Source organism: Anabas testudineus, chromosome 18 (genome assembly GCF_900324465.2).
Source record: "Anabas testudineus chromosome 18, fAnaTes1.2, whole genome shotgun sequence".
Taxonomy (NCBI): domain Eukaryota; kingdom Metazoa; phylum Chordata; class Actinopteri; order Anabantiformes; family Anabantidae; genus Anabas; species Anabas testudineus.
Window position 1 is genome coordinate 17745590 of NC_046627.1, and position 18732 is coordinate 17764321.

Sequence of the window (18732 nt, forward strand, 5' to 3'; positions counted from 1 at the left end):
TGGACTATGTGAATGTGTGATTTTAATTCCGATTTTATGGAAGCCAGACTCGTTTCTTCCAGGTTCCAGGCGGTACAGATTTTTTCAGGTTGTCTTACGACGGGTTGCGGAGTCATGTGCTCACTCCTGGTCTGTTTCGCTGGGACGTGACTCCCAGTGCTCCTTCTCACTGAGGCTGGTGACTTTCAAGCTGTCAGCAGTTTCCATGCTGCTTTGCTCTGTGGGTAGTGGCTCCTGCAGGTGGGCTGTGATGGTGAGCTGGTGTCCATCCATGTTTTGTTTACCACCCCACAACCGAATACAGGAGATGAGGGATCCGCTTATCTTTAATCTTTGTGTTTGTAGGCTAAGCAGAGGCTTTCAGGTTGAAGGCTAATATCTTCTTGCCCCTCACCCTACGAACACACACATGCTTCTATTCACACTACAGTCGGGACATGCGTATGCAAACACATTCCTCACAAGAACACTACAAAACATGATCTCACCCTCTGGCACCAATCAACAGCAAGGAGAAGAGCTCCTCTGTTTGTTGTATTTAGCTGAACACTAAGAAATGACATGAATCAAACCGTATGTGTTAGCACTAAACTAGATCAGTAATCAGCATGTTGAAATAAACGGTACGTGTCCGTGGTGCATGAAGCGGCGTTTTAGTTTATTTGTTTCATTACGGACAGTCGGTGCAGAGACGAGTTTTGCACACACAGAATCCATTTGGACCCTCCTGGGTTCGGGCAGGCGATGAGAAATTGCGTCATAGATACTCCTAACAGACACGTGGACGTGAAAAGCATGAATTGGTCTTTGCGCACTTTGGAGGCCATTTTGGAAAAGCTCCATTTTAGTCAGGACAAGGGGCCTGAAACTGATAGGAAAATATGTGTTTACAAAGGATTCCGGCGTAGCGTGGGCACAGCCTGAGTTGAAACGTGTTGTCGGCCTGCATTCCTCGGGGGGGGGATTTGAAGATCACGCTTGTCCTGTGTTGAAGATCCATTGTGACAGGCGGTTCCATCTGCTCTTTTAACTGCCTTTCTCATAAAGATGCTTGAAAACGAACGCTTGACTTTAAAAAAAAAAAAAAGGAAAAGTCAAACAACAGAAGGACTTGTGGTTTCTTTTGTTCCTCTTGACTGACTGCTACGTTTCCTTTTGAGTGATGTAATTGTCCAAAAGCGACAGGCTTAAAGCAGAAAAAACAACAGAGCTACTGATGTGAGGGGGAGAGGGGAAGAGCCGAAGATGATTTACAGCCTGAGGCAAGTGTGAACATCTGCATGAAATGCCACAGACACAGGCAGCCTCATGCCCCTCACACACACACACACACACACACACTGCCGCCTTTGACTCACACACAGTCGCTCACAGAGGCTGTGACCACAGGAAAAGAAAACAGTCTGATTGAAATCCACCAACCCTCTACTGGTAATTTGACCAACGTGGCGCTTGTTCCGGGGTCAGACCTCAGTGTGTGACACACGTGATACGACCCTCTCTCTCAACACTCAGTTTAATTAAATAAGTTGAAACCCGTGCTTCCTTCTCCTCTTTGTGTTAACATGTATGGGATCTTGTATCATTCTCATCCACAGATGGCCAAGAAATCCAACCCGCAGCTGAGTGTGACTGAGGCACTGCAGGAATGAATAGGAATGAGAAAACACACTCTCACACACACACACACACACACATACACAGATCAGGCCTGCACCTGTAGAAGCTCTCACTTCCCTCCCTGAGTGAAAATAAGGTTAACACGGACAATAAAGAAAGCCTGTTGCCACCTGTACGAGAAAAGTGGAAGCTACCTGAAAGGGTTACTGAAACCCACACTGTCCTATTATTTACTGTACAGCTGGCGTTCCCTCCACTTTTGTTCACTCACGTTATAAATAAAGTGAGTTACACTGGAGACATTTCCCTCTTCACATGCTGCACTTGCACAAGCAATGCTTCTGTTTATCAGATGACTTTTAGAATTTCAGTAAAGTTCATCATGATATATTTTCTCAAGGAAGTCAGTGTTTTATGAATGAACCCACTGATTGTGAAATTTTAAACCTTCTTCCTTGTGATACTCCCACAGGCGACGGAGACCTGTAAACCTACCACAATTACAGTTTGGACTTTTATTCTTGGGTTGATACGAGAAGTCATATCTCCTATTTGACTTATGTTCTCATTCCCAGTGATGCCTGTGTGAACAAACATAATATGACGGAAGTGCCGAGCGCTATCAGCGCTGCGCTCGGACGAGGAGGGGAATTGGCACAGCTGCCATCTGGTTGTCATGGTGACAGGCAGCGACAATGCCAGCCTCCGCCGTGGTGGCTACATCTCCGGTCAAGACAAGAGAGGGAGAAGAGGAGGAGAAGAGATGTTGGGTGGGAGCCAAGGGAAGGGGACAGAGAGTTCAATCACAGCGAGGCGCCAACAGATGGACCTGTTGAGTGTGAGTGGGCGGGTGGATCCTCGTTGTGTGTGTGTGTGTGTGTAGGTTAGTGTGAGGGTGGATATGATCCAAACACTGTTACATGTACATGAAATCCTCCTAAAGGCATACAACACACTGCAGGTTGGCTCCACTGATCCAACACTTTTATTGCAGCCTAGTATAGACGTCACCGTAAGGTCCATGTAAGAGTTCATCTAGAGCATCTAAGAGTGCAACACGAGTTTAAACCTGCAGTTGTTTAGCAACAGGACTGAGTTCAGCTACTAAATGCACCTCATGGTAACATTGGTTTATCACATGTGAGTCCAGTTTTTGCTCATGACCTTAAAAAACTCCCTTATTAAACTTATGAAACAGTTTTCTTCACTTACAAAAAAATGCCTCTGACTGCATAGTGCTATCCAAAAAATCTAGACTGCTCCAGCTTAAGGCTACATTATGCAAAACTTCTTATTGTGAAGCGATGCTGTCGATGCCTCCTGTGAAGTCTGACCGACACACCATCTTACATCTGCACTTACACTGCACTGCAGTGTGTTTCTGTACCATCTGTGTTATGTGTGCCTTGGCCTCTTGCAATAGGGCTCAGAGTACAGTTTATATGGTATTTACATCTGTACGCCCTGGCCTTGCAGCTCATGCACAGTCCGTACTGCTGCATGTTGGCAACAATACAGGAAGTCTTCCTGTCTTTATGACTTCCTCCACCGTGAAGGCCACAGGAAGCTCGCTGGATGTAGGACACGGAAATAGCTTTTGCTCCCACGGCTGATGTGGGAAAATTAAAGTCGGCGCAATTCTGTGCTCCCAAATTACTTCCTTCCCATCATTCACACTTAGTCTAATATGTAGTGGAGCTAGACTGTGAGGTAAGACATGAAAGACGTATCTGCAGGGCCAGATTTGAGATGTGAGAAATCATTTCCATCTTGTGCTTAGCCATAACAAACAACATAAGTAATGCTACAGATGTGTTAGTTTACTGTATCTAATCCTTCTGTACACTGACCACACCAAATAAACTAAACCCAACATGTTCCTCTCATTCACCTTTAATATACTGTAAATTATTAGAATTAATAATTGCAGAATTAAAACAAACAAGTTGTCCTACATTGAAAATACAGATTGTAAAGTTCAACTTCAATGCAATAAAAGTGGGTAATGTGCATAGTGAGTAGCCATGTACACTTCACAATTTACGTACCTTTGCACTGGAGAACAGACAAATAAGTGCTTCTGACTCAACACGAGGATTTTCCTGGTAAACTGAGAACAGTTCAGTGTGAACGACGGTATGTGAAGTCAACCTCTGGGACTTCAGGAAGAAACCCTCGCTCTGTTTTGCAGCACTGCTGCTCAAACTTTTCCAGGCAACATGAAAAAAAGGTCTGATGAACATTGGCAGCACAAACTATGGTCAGATGAAATCAAAATAAGGTTGTGCAGATGGGGTCCAGCATGTTTGGCACGGACCTGGCCTGGACTGCCACAGTAGTGACCGCACAGTGCTGAGTGAGAGAGGCGGAGGTGGGGGGGGGTTAAAGTGATGTGGGGCCGCATGAGGTGAAAAACAGGGAAGGTAACGTTTATAGGTGGCATTAGAAGATAGATACAACTATAAACTGAGTTGAATTCAGTAAAACACTAATTTTAAAGTAGATAAAAAGAGAAATAAGCAGCTTGAAATAATCATCTGTTAAAAACAGTAGAACATCTCCTCTCAGATTTGAAGCATGAAGGTGGACATACAAATTAAAATATTATTCACTATGTTTTAAATTAATGCTTAAAACCACATATAATTCTGTTACTTTGACAGGATTTGAAGCTGAAACTGAAAAAAGGGGCCACATGGAGCGAGTGAGAGAGTGAGTGAAACAAGGAGGAGGAGGGCGGGAGGTGACGAGGGCGTTTTGGGGGAGTGGTGCCGGCGGAGGGGGTGATGTGAGGCCTCTGTGCTTTATTTTCCTTGAAAGCTCCCTGAAAACCGCAGACACATGGTACAGAATTCCCCTCTCAGTAGGATAAGGGGGAGGAAAGAGGAGGAGGTGGGGGAGGCTTTTGCAAGAGAACACCACACTGTCTGTGATCAGCACACACACACACACACACACACACACACACACACACACACACACACACACACACAGGGAATATTATAGGCGAGTACACACACTAAGAAAAGAACAGAGTGTGTGAACCAGACGCACAAAAGGCAGCACAGAAAGAGGGCAACTTTGAAGACGCTGTCAGAGCTACGCCTTTACATGCCAGCACACGTAACACACCTCCAGACATCACACCACCTCAATACCTCCTAGTTCTATGGGAAAGTGGACAGCCCCGCTTTCCACGGATATCGGTGGGGTGTTGGCGGGAAGGGGGTGATGTTCCTATGTGCAATGTGTTTAATTTTGACTGGCGGGTCCCTCCCACCTTCTGCACAGTTTGTGTGGGGGGGTTCCTTTGAGCTTGTAGACTGAGGAGCAGGACCTAGGTTGAGCTTAGGTGAACTTGGCTGATGGGAAAAGACGAAGGATCAGATGGTGTGTGTGTGTGTGTGTGTGTGTGTGTGTGTGTGTGTGTGTGTGTGTGTGTGTGTGTGTGTGTGTGTGTGTGTGAATGGACCTGTTAGGAGCTGGGAGCTGGGATTAGCGTGGACCCAGTGCCCCTGAAACCCAGCGTCTGGTTGGTTTGCTGATAGGGGTGGAAGCAGATCCATCAGTTTTGATCCCAATTGCAAGCTTTTGAGCTTAAGGAGATCAAAATGCATAACAGTAATTATGTGATTTAACTCGTCCTCTTTCACTTGTTTTGCAAATTCCTTTCGCGTTAAAGTTATGTAGCCTCCCATCGGGACACCACAGCACGAGGGCTGTAACATGCTCTGCTCCGGGTCACACGTGGGTTAATAAAATGGATGAGTAACGCCATCTAGTGAAACATCTTGCTTTGTGTGTGCGTGTGTGTGTTGTTGATGCACAATCACGTCACTAAAGCTGTGCCAAGTCAGTCAGTTCAGTTAGTGCTGATGTTATAGATACAATTACTATACAGGAATATTGATATAACAGTCAGAAATATTCCCTTTGTGGTCAAAATTTGAATAAACAAAGCACATATTTCTTCAGTAAGTCTTTGTTTACGTATCAATGGCTTGGCAGAGTAAGAGAAAGACCTTCTCACAAAGAGGGACAATCGAGTTTTTCCATCTCATAGCGTGTTAACACAGAGACCAGCATGCTGAAGCCTTTCTCGTAAGCTCCGAAAGACGAGATGGAAAAACTGTGTCAGCACACTCAATAGCCGCTGCCTGCCTGGGAACGAGGACACAAGGAATGGGAATACAATCAATTTATAAAAAGCCTCAAGTACGACCTTCCTTCCTCGTCCCTCTTCATACTTGACATTACGTTATGCTAATCATTTGGCCAATGAGGCAAAAGTTATGCTCAGAAAAGCCACGTTTGACCCCTTCAGAGTTTCCACTAATCATTAGGTTTCAGTTCCTCCTGGGTGAAGAGAGGGTTTGAGGTTGGAGCTGGAAGATGTCATTTAGTAAAAATGCTGATGTGATTAATGGTGCTTAGTATTTTTAAATAATTTCCAGCATTTCTTCACGTCTTTGTTACACTAGATGGATGGTTTTGACCACACTGAATGAGACATTAGAAATCCCCAAAAGCAAAGATCCTTGATTTAGAGGATTAGTAATTTAGTAAGACGTATCCTGAGGTGTCTGATCGTCATTGGAATGGGCTGTATACATTTTAAATGCCAATTCATATATTTTTATTAGTTATTAGTCTTTAAAACAAGCCAGTAATGAAAAGAGAAATTCTTACTTTCATTTGTGTAGCACTGTTCTGTATCATGCAGGTGTTTTGCCATCAGGTCCACTTTAAAAGAATTTTAAAAATAAGTTTTTTAAATGTATAGAATCTGGTTACAAGCACCTTTAAAACAAATTGGGATATTATATCTTGTTTGTTTAAGTGAAACATTGTTTTAATAACTGGTTAAACCACCTTTGAAGGCAGTAACCTCAAACAAACACTTCCTATAGCTGTGGATTAGACCTGCACAACGTCTAGGAAGCATTTCCTCAGACGTATTCTTAGGACGTCAGGTGTGAACGACTCTTTAAGTCAATACACGTCTCTATTCCGCTGTTTCACTCACTTGTGTTTTTAATCAACTTTGAAATTTTGTGTTGATTTTTGTGAGGCTGGAGAAGATGAGATAACATTTTACACCCTATCGATTGAAAAAAACAGGAAATTGTGAAAGAAACAGTGACATTACTTCTTCTTACGACTGTAGATGTGCAGTTTCTTTCCACATGCAGATTCTTCATAAAAAGTATAGTCCTTTTATATATATATGCATTCTCTTTTTCACATTTAACATTTAAGTACAGCACACATGTGGGATTGGTTTATATTCAATAAATATTTTCAAACATTTTCTTTTTTGGAACTAACTAAAAGGTCGATATCTGATTTGGAGAAATTTATGTAATAAATTATATTCTGAAATAAATCATTTGAGTGTAATTTTCTTCAAAACACTCAAGCTCAGTAGTGTTTAAAATCATTTTACAATAAAGTAAATTATAGCACGTCCATGTCGTCTTTCGACTTGAGTAAATCATTTAGAGTGGTACTGTTCTTTTAAAGGCAGATACTTGCAGTTTTACTGCACAAACTAAGAGTTTTGTGCTTCTACCAACTCAGGACAATATTTTAAAAGGCATTGTTGAATAATTATCAACTTTTCATAAATACAATTTTCCCAAGAACAAACTTTTATTACATTTGCTCCAACTGTACAACGTTTCAGCACATTTCCACTATTTATCTGAATGAGACATGTTCATTGACTTGAAAGAAATGTTCCCAGTTGCTTTTTGTAAATAATATAGCTCTGAAATATCTTCCCTAAGTGTCTGTCTCTTTGAGGTATCAGTTGACAGAACATGATTAAAATGCTTGTTTCTGCTTCCTTCGCCGTCTAAGAAAGTGTCAAACGTTTCCACTCCAGCGTCCTCTCCTTCACTTTTAACACTCTGCTGCTTTTCCTCAACACCACTCAAATCTTCTGCACCATCTTCAGCATTTTCTTCAGCGCTTGTGCTCGTGCCTTCCCAGCTTCCTTGCTCCTCTTCTTTTGGCTTAGTTGAAGCTGAAGTGTTTGGAAAATAACCCTCATCAGCTGTCGTGGTTGGTTCCTGGGTTGTAACCCTGAAGCTGCTGAACGAAGCACTTCCAAGAATATCAGTGTATGTGACAGCTTTGACACTGACGGGGGACTTTAATATGGCTACGTTTGCAGTATTGTTGCTCAGAGAAATAGATTCATTGAGCTTTTCCCTGCGTTTTCCCTTCACACGCTTCCCTCTCACCATGCTGCTGGTGGAAATGTTGAGCTGGCGCGCCTCCACTGAGACTGGTTTGCTTTTGTTGGACGTTAGTGGCTCATATTTCAGGCTGGATTCAACTGTGAGACCCCCTGCTGATGTGAGATAAGCTGAGGAGGCTTTGTGAGTTGGTGATGCTGTAGTTGGATCTTGTTCTGTATACTTCCAGTGTGTTTGACTTTCAGCGCTTCCATTTGTGGTTGGAACAGGCTGAAATCCCAGAAAAGCATAGGTTTTATAGTTCTTTTTATATTTGTCAGGTGAAAATCTGCCAGGCTTGACTGATTCAACACTTCCTGGAGCCTTTAGAGGTGGTTTAAGGTCTTCGCTCTGTGGCTTATTTCGGCTCTGTGTGGATATTATGCTGGTGCCTCGCTCCCTTTCACTCGTTTGATCGTACCATCTGTTTATTCTGCTGCTTTTCGGTTGCCAGATCTGTGAACTGCCGAGTTCAAAACCTTCAAAATCCTGCTGGAATGTGGCCGCCTTGTCTGGTTCTCCAACTAAAGCTTCAGCTCCCTCAAGTGGTCGACTGCTAAATCCTTTCAGACCATATATTCTTTTAGTGATTCTGAACTGTCTGTGATTTTGATTTGACTCCATATGGGTATTACTTTCAGACCTCACATCCTTAAAACCTGATGAGAACGCCCCCGAAGTAGAAACAGTTGTGGTCTGGTCGATATGCAAAAGGTCAGGAGGAGGTGATGTGGGTGTTAACACAGGTTTGGCTGTTGTTGTAGCTCCCCTCAGTCCAAAGCTGTACTGTTGGTGACAAAGAAGAATGCATATTTGCCATTTTGAATTTATAGTCCTGTTTTTTGTTGAAGCTGTATTGTCGAAAGCTCCTTCCGTCGCTGAAAGAGAGAACAGCCGGCTCCTTCGCAGCACTCCTTGCAGGACTTTCAAACCCTCTGAAGCCGTAGAGAGTTTTTGTGGATTGTGCAGGTTTGTAATCATGCATGGACCCTTTTGTAGGTTCATCTATTGGCCTCCCCGCAACAGGTTTCTCTCTGCTGGGGTCATTGCTGTATTGGGAATCTACATTATCCATGGAGGCAAAACTTTCCAAAGTTGTGCCTGATGCTGGATATAAAGGGCGCTGAGTGGGAGTTTGTGCTGCGGAGGAAACAGTAGCTGCAGGTGGATATTTCCTAAAACTATGTGTCTGAGCACTATAATAGACCACATTTTGATACAGTGGTCTATTCATAGGAGGAAGTTGTACTTCCTTTGTTGGATCATTCTGGTGTGATTGTTGGATTTGTCTCAAATTGGATGAGAGCCTGCTGTAACCTCGTGTGGCAGAGGGCTCCTGCTCATGTGGAGTTGTGGAAAAAATTCTGGCTCCATCACCAGCGACTCCTCCAGTTGCCTCGTGTCTATGAAATGAGGTCTGGGAGTCTTTGAAGAGATACGACTTGGCCTTTTTGTATATCTGCGTTTTATCTGTGCTCTCTGAACTTACCCCCTGGGACAAATCTGCGATGGATGGTGTCAGTGTTTCTGGGCTGGGGTTGCTTCTAACAACAGAGGCGTCCAAAGTTTCGCTGATTGATAGGGCACGAGGCGCAGTTTGACTTGGTAAGCCAAGAGATTCACCTGATTGAATCCTGCTAGATGTGCTCTGCACCTCAGCTGCTGTGAGCTCATTTGTCTCTTTAAAGCCACTGTAATGAGGAGCTGGCAGACGTGCAGTCCAATATACACCCGTGGGGGGTGAAAGGAGAGAATCAGAGTATTTCCTAACTGTTTTATCTCCAGCTATATGATCCTGTGCTTCATTGTAGGGACTATAAGAATATTCAGGGGGCCAAACTTGTGAAACACCTTGATAAAAAGGACTGCCAGCTTCTTTTAGAGATGATTTTCTAATGATTGGTGGGTAATTATAAGACTTTCTATTAAGAGTTAGGTAATTCACTCTGGGTTGTGGTCCGTCTAAGATTTGTCTGGTGTAAATGCTGTTCGATGGCCTCATTCCACCTGCACTCTGACCTCTCCACACTTGAGCTATTCCTGTTCCAGACCGCTTGTTATCTGGGTCATAACTGAGCTGTGGAAGGTTTGATTGATGGTCAATAATTGACGAGGCTTCTCCAAAGTTTCCACTTGTCTCAGTTTTATTATTGGTTCCTGTTTGGCCTCCAGTTTCTGTTGGCAGTCGAGGATCCCGGTTGTATGGCATATACAGTGATCTTAGGATATTGTGTTTCCCTTCGTTATCCACTTGAGTTATTATTGGACTGGCTAAAAACAGAAAAGAATATGGAAACAAGAAATTATGTTTTACTGCTTCGTCATTTCTACTAAATTAATAAATCACTTGACATTACTACACTGATAAAATTGTAGAATTGACGTAAAGCTTTTGTTACTTATGAGGTCATTTTATTATTTTTAACATTAAATTAGATAGACATAACCTGCTATGTCTTAAGATCAAAAGATTGGTTTCACGTAAGTCACAAATGTATTCTTATCTCTCTGCATTTCATTGTCAGGGGAAAAACAAAAACCAGTTGTACACACCAGACAAATTCCCCATGCTGCTATTGTTAAACAATCAGTATTAGTTTTATGGAAAACCAGCATATCACTGTAATCAGCCCAATCAGCCAATACATGCCCTACAACATCTTTGAAAGAACCAGGACAACTCACTAAAACCACAGACACTGTGCTCACCTGAACACATGACAGCTGCACAGACGAGCACAGAGACCAACAGGAGTCTGCAGAGGAACAAATAAACACCGCCAGGAATACTGCTGCACTTTACAAGATAATTAAAATACCAGTGGTTTTAGTCAAACACTTGAAAAGAAGTTGGTGTTTACCTTGAGTTGGGAGCTAAATTGACTGACATGGTGGTCAGCTTCCTTCCAAGTTATTTTAATTGCCAAAAGTTGACTGTAAAAAAGGAGCAGAAGTGCAGCAGTATGATCAATCCACGTGTCCTGCTGAGGAGGTTTGCTGCTCTGTTGCTAGTTGTGAATCTGATTGGAGGAAATGCTGTTCACCTGGCTTCAGGTAACCCACTTCCTGTATCTTCCTAGAGCTGAACAGAAGTTTTGGCCCAATTTCCTTAAAATAATTCATAGTTTCTTTAAATATTTTATGGTTTTTTTGTTAAGTTGTATGAATATTTCATTTTTTTAATGCAGGCTACTGTTTTCTTCTTTTTGACTTGAACTTTTTTAAAGTTTGCTTTTACTTTTTAAAGTTTACTTTTAATTTGGCCTACATTTAATGTGTTTAATTCAAAGACATATATATAGATATAGATACACAACGACTCCCCTAAATTCCCATCCAAAACTCAGAAAAGGACAGAAAAGTGAAACCAGAATGTGTTTAATTTTACTTAAATATATAACAAATATATCAACATAAATACATTCAGCTGGAGTTTAGACAGAATAAATACAACACACATTTGCATTAATACAACCTTGAAATTAAATTCTTCAGCACCACTTTTTTTGTGTGTGAGTGACAAATACATACTGTAGTGGTCATAGTTATAATAAAAAAGTCATGTTGAAAATAAATACAGCATCACATTATCCAGGGTATATGAGGGCGAAGACAGTTCAAAACATGTAGCAGGACATCATGGCTATGTTCCTCAAGTCAGCGTTGGTCATACAGTCTGTTGAGAGAAAAACGGAAACATTAGAAACATGTTTTCTTCTGGGTTTAAGTATTTAAGATAGGTTACAGTTAAAATAACTTAAAAGACTTGTACGCCCCTCTATTCCACTATTCCAGGACTACACCTAGAAATAATATATTATAAATAATAATAAATGAATAGGTGATAATTTCATGACATATGAAACAGCATAACTTTGGTGTTAAAACCCTCATCTCTGTTTAGCTGTGACATATTCAGCTGATCTATATCTTATCTACTGTTACTCAGGTCTCGATTACAGAACACTATTATTAAGTGTTCCCTACAGTGACTCCCTGGTGTTTTGCTCCAAACACTCCCTTTCACACTGTTTGTTTTGACAACAACAAGACAACTTGTAAAACTAGTTATGAACTCATTTCCATGAACCACACTCTGGCTGGTTACTTACTTTCTCCGCCCGTCTGTCCTGTGCGCTTTCCGCTGATCTTTCTCCAAACTTTCCTCCAAGTTCTCCGGACCGCGGCGCCTCTGCTGAGCGCGGAGGAGTCGTTGTCCTCGGCAGGAGTCTCAGGAGACGCCTCTTCCTCGCCGTCCTCACAGCAGTGTTGATCTTGGCCGCCCCTCTCTTCCTCCTGGTCCTTGTCCTCCTCATCCTCTTGGCTGAGGACTCCCGCGGCCAGCAGCCTCTCCAGGACGCACTCATCCACCCTCAGCTCGGCTCTCATCTTCCTCTCCCCGGAGATGGAGGTGGTCTGTCGGCACAGCGGGCAGACGATCGACCTGTCCCCATCTGCAGGTGTCTCACCTGATCCGAGGGGTCGAGAAAGGACCAGCAGGCAGCTCTCGCAGAAGCTGTGTTTACAGTGCAGCTCCCGGGGACAACGCCGGCCTGCGTTAAAGCTCTGGTAACAAATTCCGCACTCAAGCTCTGAAAACATCCTGCGTCTGATGTGGTTGTTTCCTCAGCGATTCACCTCCAGGTTTGAATGAAATCAGACGTGGAGCTGCCCGGACTTATAGCCTCCTCCATGGGTGTGAGGAAACGCGTGGGAGGAGGAGAAGGAGGGGGAGGAGGAGGAGGAGGAGAAACTCCCAAGTCTGGAAAAGCGCCAGAAGCGTAGCATGCCTGAACCCATTGAACACAAACGATGAGTCACCCAGATCTAAATACAGATGATGCAATGAAACCAAAGTCACCATGATGCACATGTGCGCTCTCACACACGTCCACAGACATTAAACAGACTTTACGCACAGTCCCACCACCACCAGCGACTCGGATTGCTCGGGTTAAATCCCAGCCAGGTGTATAGGGAGGGGGGGGGTGTAACTCCCAGGAAAAGGTTGACTTCACTTCACCTGACCTGAGTTTCCCTCCTAGGTCTCTCCCCTGCTGCGTGTGTGGTGTGACGTCAGCTCCTTTCTTTCTGTGGTAATCCCCAAACCAGGCTCCTCCTTTCACTTATCCAGCCGTCAACTCCTTTCATGGCCATTTCCGCTTCAATCCTGGCAAACAATCACAAGCTGAGTGTGTTTAGTTTAGTTTGTAGGCCTTCCCGCTTTTGCTGTCTTCTTTTAATTTATTGTAAGGGTGTAACACAACCTTTCAACCTGAATGACAGTGCGGGAATTGTTTGTTTTGTTACACTGAGGCGAAATATTAAAGGAAATGTGTCTGTTCTAGTGAAAACTGAAGCGATAATGCTGCTTAGAATAATAGCAAGGTCAAATCTATATGTTTTTTTTTTTTACAATTAGACCTAAATATAAAGTAGTTATTCTATAACAGGACATCTGTTGTCTCACTGAAGAATTATTTTATTCATTCAGTATTTTGTTTCTGAGCTATAATTCATTTCTTATCTTTAAATACAACATACATGGTAACAAATATTAACAGCATTAGTAACAACCTTTATGCTACAGTAGGGCCTAATTTACCAAGATCCTAAATATCAATTACTAAATTACATGTTTAACAGCTACAGTAGGCTGCAGTGACCCAAACACAAGGAAATACACTGATGCTTTTCCTTTGCAGATGAAGATAGGTTCTTGGCATGGCAAGTATTAAGTACTGGTTCCAAATCAGCCCGTAGACCCAGGAGAAACAATATGTGTGTGTTATTATTTCTCCCATCATTTTCCCCAAATACATTAACCAGTGGTAAACTGGATTTCTTCACGCATTCTTTCATTTCTCCTATGCTTCCTCCCTGCATTTTGCAAAGGCAAATTGATAAAATCCACAGCGTTTTGTCCTCAGTAGATCAACTTCTGCTATTCTTTCTGGGTGTGTGATACACACAAAACAGGCCTTAGGTTTCTGACTTGTATGATGTTGAATAGCAGAAGAGAAAAAATGTGTTTTGCCACTTTTATGTTGCCAGTGAAGTTAAATGTAAACTAATAGAACTTAAGTAAAAGCTACTAGCTACAAGTTTTTTACAGTATGTATTCAGCAAATCTAGTGTCTCAGCTGGTACCAATAGGCAACATAGCTTCTACAGTTTACCTGGTGTAGTACGTACTGACTCAGTGTCACCCCGTCATAGAAGACATTAAAATACAGCTGTTATTGTTGACCTTAATTACACCTGTGTATGGTAACGTCAGTCTTGCTGTCTGTCATTCTAGACATAGCTGTTTTTTAATTGTTCAGTGATGATACATGTGATACAGTCACATGTGTGCATCTTTTTCTAACATTTGGGAGTTTAACACTGGGTGAAACTCTGTTTTAAATGATTTAAATGTGGTAATTAAATGTGGTGAACCATGTAACTCTCATAGTCCTTTGTTTCTGGACTATTCATTTTAGTAACTTCTTACCGAAACCAGAAAAATTGCTCAAACAGTTTTACAACTGTGCCAACATTTAGGTTTTAAAGTAAACTAGCTGGAGGGTGAGTAAGCACACCTTTACCTTTAATCAGTTTTAAACCTTCTTGTGAACATTATCTTTAAACGTTTTTGGACTGTGATCAACAGGAACAGTAAAAATAGCAATGACGCTTCTAGTAAGTCTGAACAGGACAAACTGGTTACAAGATACTGAGCAATTTATTTTGTACTACACGTAATGATGTAATTGTCAACATTTCACGTGTTTACACTACAGATGCATGTTCTCTGAACACACATTGACTGTTGTGACTGTTGTTCTTATTTACCTCTGTTAGTCCTGTGTATACATGAAAAATGTAGGAGTGATTCTTTTCAGTATTGGAAGAAGACATGTTTTCTGTAAACATAATCTCAATTTAAACTAGAATAAAAAACATGCATGTTAATAATAACACAATCCACAATTAATGTAGTGCAAGGAAGCATAGTAATAATTATATAGTGTATAGTACGAGTTGTTGGGATTGTGAGACTCTGATGTGTCTTTTTCTGTCTTGTGGTTTCTGGTTACCTTCACATCACCAAGGGTTTAATTACTGCTGATCAAACCACCGGGTTGCCTCATTGGGGACCAGACTGAGAGACGAGGACGTGTAAAATCAGGTGAGGCAGAGTGAAAACAGCGGACAGCCGCTGAGCCAAGCTCAGACACGTAGCTGCAGAATATCAAGAAACATTTTTGACTGGTTATTGTGCGCACTGATGGGAAAGGAAGACGCTCTGCCAGGATAAGATCTGCTCTAACATGAGGAGAAATATGAAAGTTGGGCATCAAAGTGTGCTCTGATCAAAAAGGTGTGTGCAGTGGGTAAGTGGTAATTTCAACTCTCTGATCTTTTAACGACATTTCTCCATCACACATAGTTTGTCAGGACACATGCTGCATGCTGCTGTAAAATGATGTTTTCACTGTTTGCACTTTTAAGAAAATATTGGGCCAAGTGTTACCAAGGATCAATTCAAAAGGCACCCCGTTTGCTAAGCAACAATCCCCCCATGAGTGGGTTGCCTTGCAGTTGTCCCATGATAATGGACAAAAAAAAAGGTGTCAGTGAAGCAAAACAAAACCTAGAGCTCTGTTTTTATATGTCGACCAACATGTCAGTGTGGGATGTGTGTCGCATGAAAATGTCAAGTGACAGAAAAGAAAATAATAGAGTTGGTTGAAATCATGGATGTCATCGTATTTTACTATTCAGGGTGAACATTCACTTATCAACCCTGATTAATACAAATTCAACAAGAGTTTTAACATGTTATGAGCTGTCGAGGTGCAGATGCTAGTTGGACAGAGCCAGATTAGAAGTTGTTTCCAGTCTTTCTGTGTAGCTTAGGCGCTGGCTGAATATAACCTAATTTTAAACAGCTGTAATACCAAAAAACAAGTGGACGCTGGAAATGTGATTATTATCGTCTGTAAGCAAGGGAGGAAACACATTGTTAGAGAGCATTTGACTCATCTGAAGGAGTTCTGGAGAAGCAGTTAACCAAGACAAAAACTTTTCCAGTCAGAGCAACCAGATTACATGTCAGATGATGTCAGCTGGGAGCTTTTCTGGCCAGAAGCAGAAAAATATTTCACACAGGGAAGGTAGTTTATCACCATTCATATGGTTTACTCTCCAAAATAAAAGTATGGAGACTTAGTAAAAAATTGGTCAAGTTGATTTGTATACATAACATTATATGTGAAAGACAATCTCCTAATTTCCCGTTTTTCAAGAAATTGAATAAGGGCATTTCCCAAAATGCCAGCCTACTCATTTAGAATAACTTAGTTTGACTCTCTAACACAGCTTTATGTTGGAATTAGAGAGGTCAGTTTCAAACTTGCCTCAGGGGTAAATAAGTGACACAAAACAAATATAACTTGTGAAAACAAACACACACACATACAGAAAGTAGTGACCTACCACATGCTGTCACAGCTCATCTGTTGCTTTTCTCATGTTTTATTTCCTAACTTCCTGGACATGCTCCGAGTGCGCCGTGCAGACCAGCACACACTACATGGAGCCCAGATGATTGTGAGTGCAGATGGGAGGGGGTCATTTCTAGGCGGTCGATGTCTGAGCGGTTAAATGGATTAATGCTATGACTCATGGGCTGTGGAATCTGTTCATAAAATTTAGAAGAAACAAAGCAGCATCTCTGGTGGGGGGGGGGGGGCAGATCCTCATGTTTAAAGACCACATGAGCTTCTGGAGTTCCTTTAGTCTGACACATGTGGAGCTGCTCTTTTTTCTTTACAGATTCTACCATTTTCTTTTTATCGCTGCGCTTCCAAGTCACTCATCCTCCCTCCAGTATGACAGAGGTTGTAGTCCCAGCTCTCCAGCAGGGGGAACTGACTGCTGCAGCACCCACCTCTGGGGAGCCAATGGATGTGGAGTGCCCCATCTGTTACCAGGAGTACAACCAGCATAACAAATGCCCCAGGATGCTGGAGTGCCTCCATGTTTTTTGCACCGAGTGCCTCCAGAGGATCCAGCTCTGCCCCTGTGAACCCACTAACCCATCCAGCCCACCAGCCATCCCCTGCCCCCTGTGCCGCCACCTCACACCACTAGAAACTGGGGATGCCCTCTGTTTACCCTGCAACTCCCGCATCCTGGCCAGACTGCCCCCCGTGGCCTTTCACCTGCCTATGACCATGGCGACCCGCCTGGCCACAGTCACCCAGAGGGTGGTGCTCTCCTTGGAGGGCGATAACAGGGACACCCGCTTCATCATACTACCCACTGTCAGCCTGCGGGTTCAGCAGATGCACCCGGAAAGGTCATACGGCACAGCGCCAGGCCTGATGCAGGAAGAGGAAGTCATGCAGCAGAGCAAGAAGACCCTGTTCTGTGTGCAGCTGCTGGCTATCATCTTCTGGGTGCTGTTTGCGATCACCTGTGTGGTCGGAGTGGTGTTTGGGCCACATTTCTTTAACAGAAAGCCTTAAAAAGAAGGAAGAGTTATGTCTTTTTTTGTTTGTTTTTTAGCACTTGAATGTTATTTATATAAAGCTATGCTACTGGACAGCACTGTAAATAGAAAATTGACATGTGAAACACACTCTGTTCTCATTTTATTTTTATAAATTCCAAATATGTTACTATAACCACTATTTATACCAAACCTTATTCACTGTACTGCAGATGTGTGTGTGTGTGTGTGTGTCCCATCTTAAAGAATAGGTTGATGAACAGTTCCCTCTAGTGGTTCATTTCAAAATAAAACATTAGTGTGACTGTGCATGCTTTATAATGTTAAACAGCTAATTCACATAACACATTTAAACACTGCCTGGAGCATATATGCTAATAATAGTGTGAGTGTTGATTACATACATTCTCTCTTTTGCTCATTTGTGGCATAAAATGCTATGAAAAGATTTTGTTGTTCCAATGTTTCAACCTCTGCATATTTATACACACTTTCTATAAAAAAAATAATGTAATTTCTGGTTGTACACTTATCGTAGAAACAGTTTATAGGATTAGGAATTAAATTGCCTCCAGACATCTTTATTCAAAACAATGGCGTTTTATGTGGATAGCAGCTTTTGGCAGCAGCGATGACATTTAATAGCGTAATGATGCAAAAATGATTTTAATGTGCGTTTATTATGTGTCCCTCTGTGAGTGTGTATTTTTTCTTTTCTTTATTGACCTGTGTAGCTCTTTAATTATTGATTAATAAGCCTATTAGGTTTATTTTGGCAAACCATAATGAATCTGATTGAGACTGAGCCTATTCCTATTCACATTGGAGGTACTGAAGACGTGTATATGAGTATACATTTACAATAAATTTATAATAGTGGATGTTTTTTCTGTGCGTGTGAGCACTTTGGACCACATTGGCTCATATTAAATTCAACAAAACCAAGCCCAAGACTTCTACAAAAACATTATTTATGAGGCACATGTGGAACAAATCTGGACTGGACTTGCACTTTCATGTTATCAGCAGAATCAACAACGCGTTCAATGGTGTCTAAACTAAATTGTTTTTGAATACACTAGCATTTTTTATCAGTAACTGAGTCAGGGTGATGAGAGACACAATTTACAGGCCTTGATTTGTGTAACTATGGTTTCAAAGGCTTATGTGATCTTAATATGAGTTATGTGTGTTAATCAAATCAAGTAGATGTTTTTGTAATGTCACAGTATTTTCTTTTTATAACAAATTATTACAAGAACTGTGATTTGGTATTAGAAAGGATGTTCAACTTTTGAAGCTTTCTAGTTCAAATGACTAGAATTGTGAATTTTCACCCTATTATTTACAATGAAAGTGCATTGAGAG

At 41.9% G+C, this 18732-nt stretch overlaps 3 protein-coding genes across 7 annotated transcripts; 1 reads left to right on the forward strand and 2 right to left on the reverse strand.

The window, feature by feature from the left end:
- The first annotated feature begins 18 nt into the window (after window positions 1–18).
- Window positions 19–18724, forward strand: si:ch73-335l21.2. Of its 5 annotated transcripts, XM_026352407.1 has the most exons (4): window positions 19–253; window positions 1599–2458; window positions 14960–16460; window positions 16686–18724. In XM_026352407.1, exon 4 carries the CDS (start codon window positions 16742–16744, stop codon window positions 17378–17380), a length of 639 nt encoding a protein of 212 aa, XP_026208192.1. In that variant the 5' UTR covers window positions 19–253; window positions 1599–2458; window positions 14960–16460; window positions 16686–16741; the 3' UTR covers window positions 17381–18724. The 5 variants fall into 5 exon arrangements, with proteins under 5 accessions (XP_026208192.1, XP_026208190.1, XP_026208193.1 ...); XM_026352405.1 differs by having other exon boundaries at window positions 14960–18724; XM_026352408.1 differs by lacking the exons at window positions 19–253; window positions 1599–2458 and having other exon boundaries at window positions 14906–15036; window positions 16429–16460.
- LOC113157120 lies at window positions 7294–10954 on the reverse strand. The gene is made up of 3 exons (XM_026352399.1): window positions 10724–10954; window positions 10572–10618; window positions 7294–10133 (listed from the first exon to the last, which is right to left on the reverse strand). Exons 1-3 carry the CDS (start codon window positions 10750–10752, stop codon window positions 8578–8580), a joined length of 1632 nt encoding a protein of 543 aa, XP_026208184.1. The 5' UTR covers window positions 10753–10954; the 3' UTR covers window positions 7294–8577.
- On the reverse strand, window positions 11225–14429 carry si:ch73-335l21.4 (RING finger protein 227). Its single transcript, XM_026352410.1, has 2 exons — window positions 11975–14429; window positions 11225–11538 (listed from the first exon to the last, which is right to left on the reverse strand). The coding sequence occupies exons 1-2, from the start codon at window positions 12462–12464 to the stop codon at window positions 11480–11482; spliced, it is 549 nt and encodes a 182-aa protein (XP_026208195.1). The 5' UTR covers window positions 12465–14429; the 3' UTR covers window positions 11225–11479.
- Window positions 18725–18732: the final 8 nt, after the last annotated feature.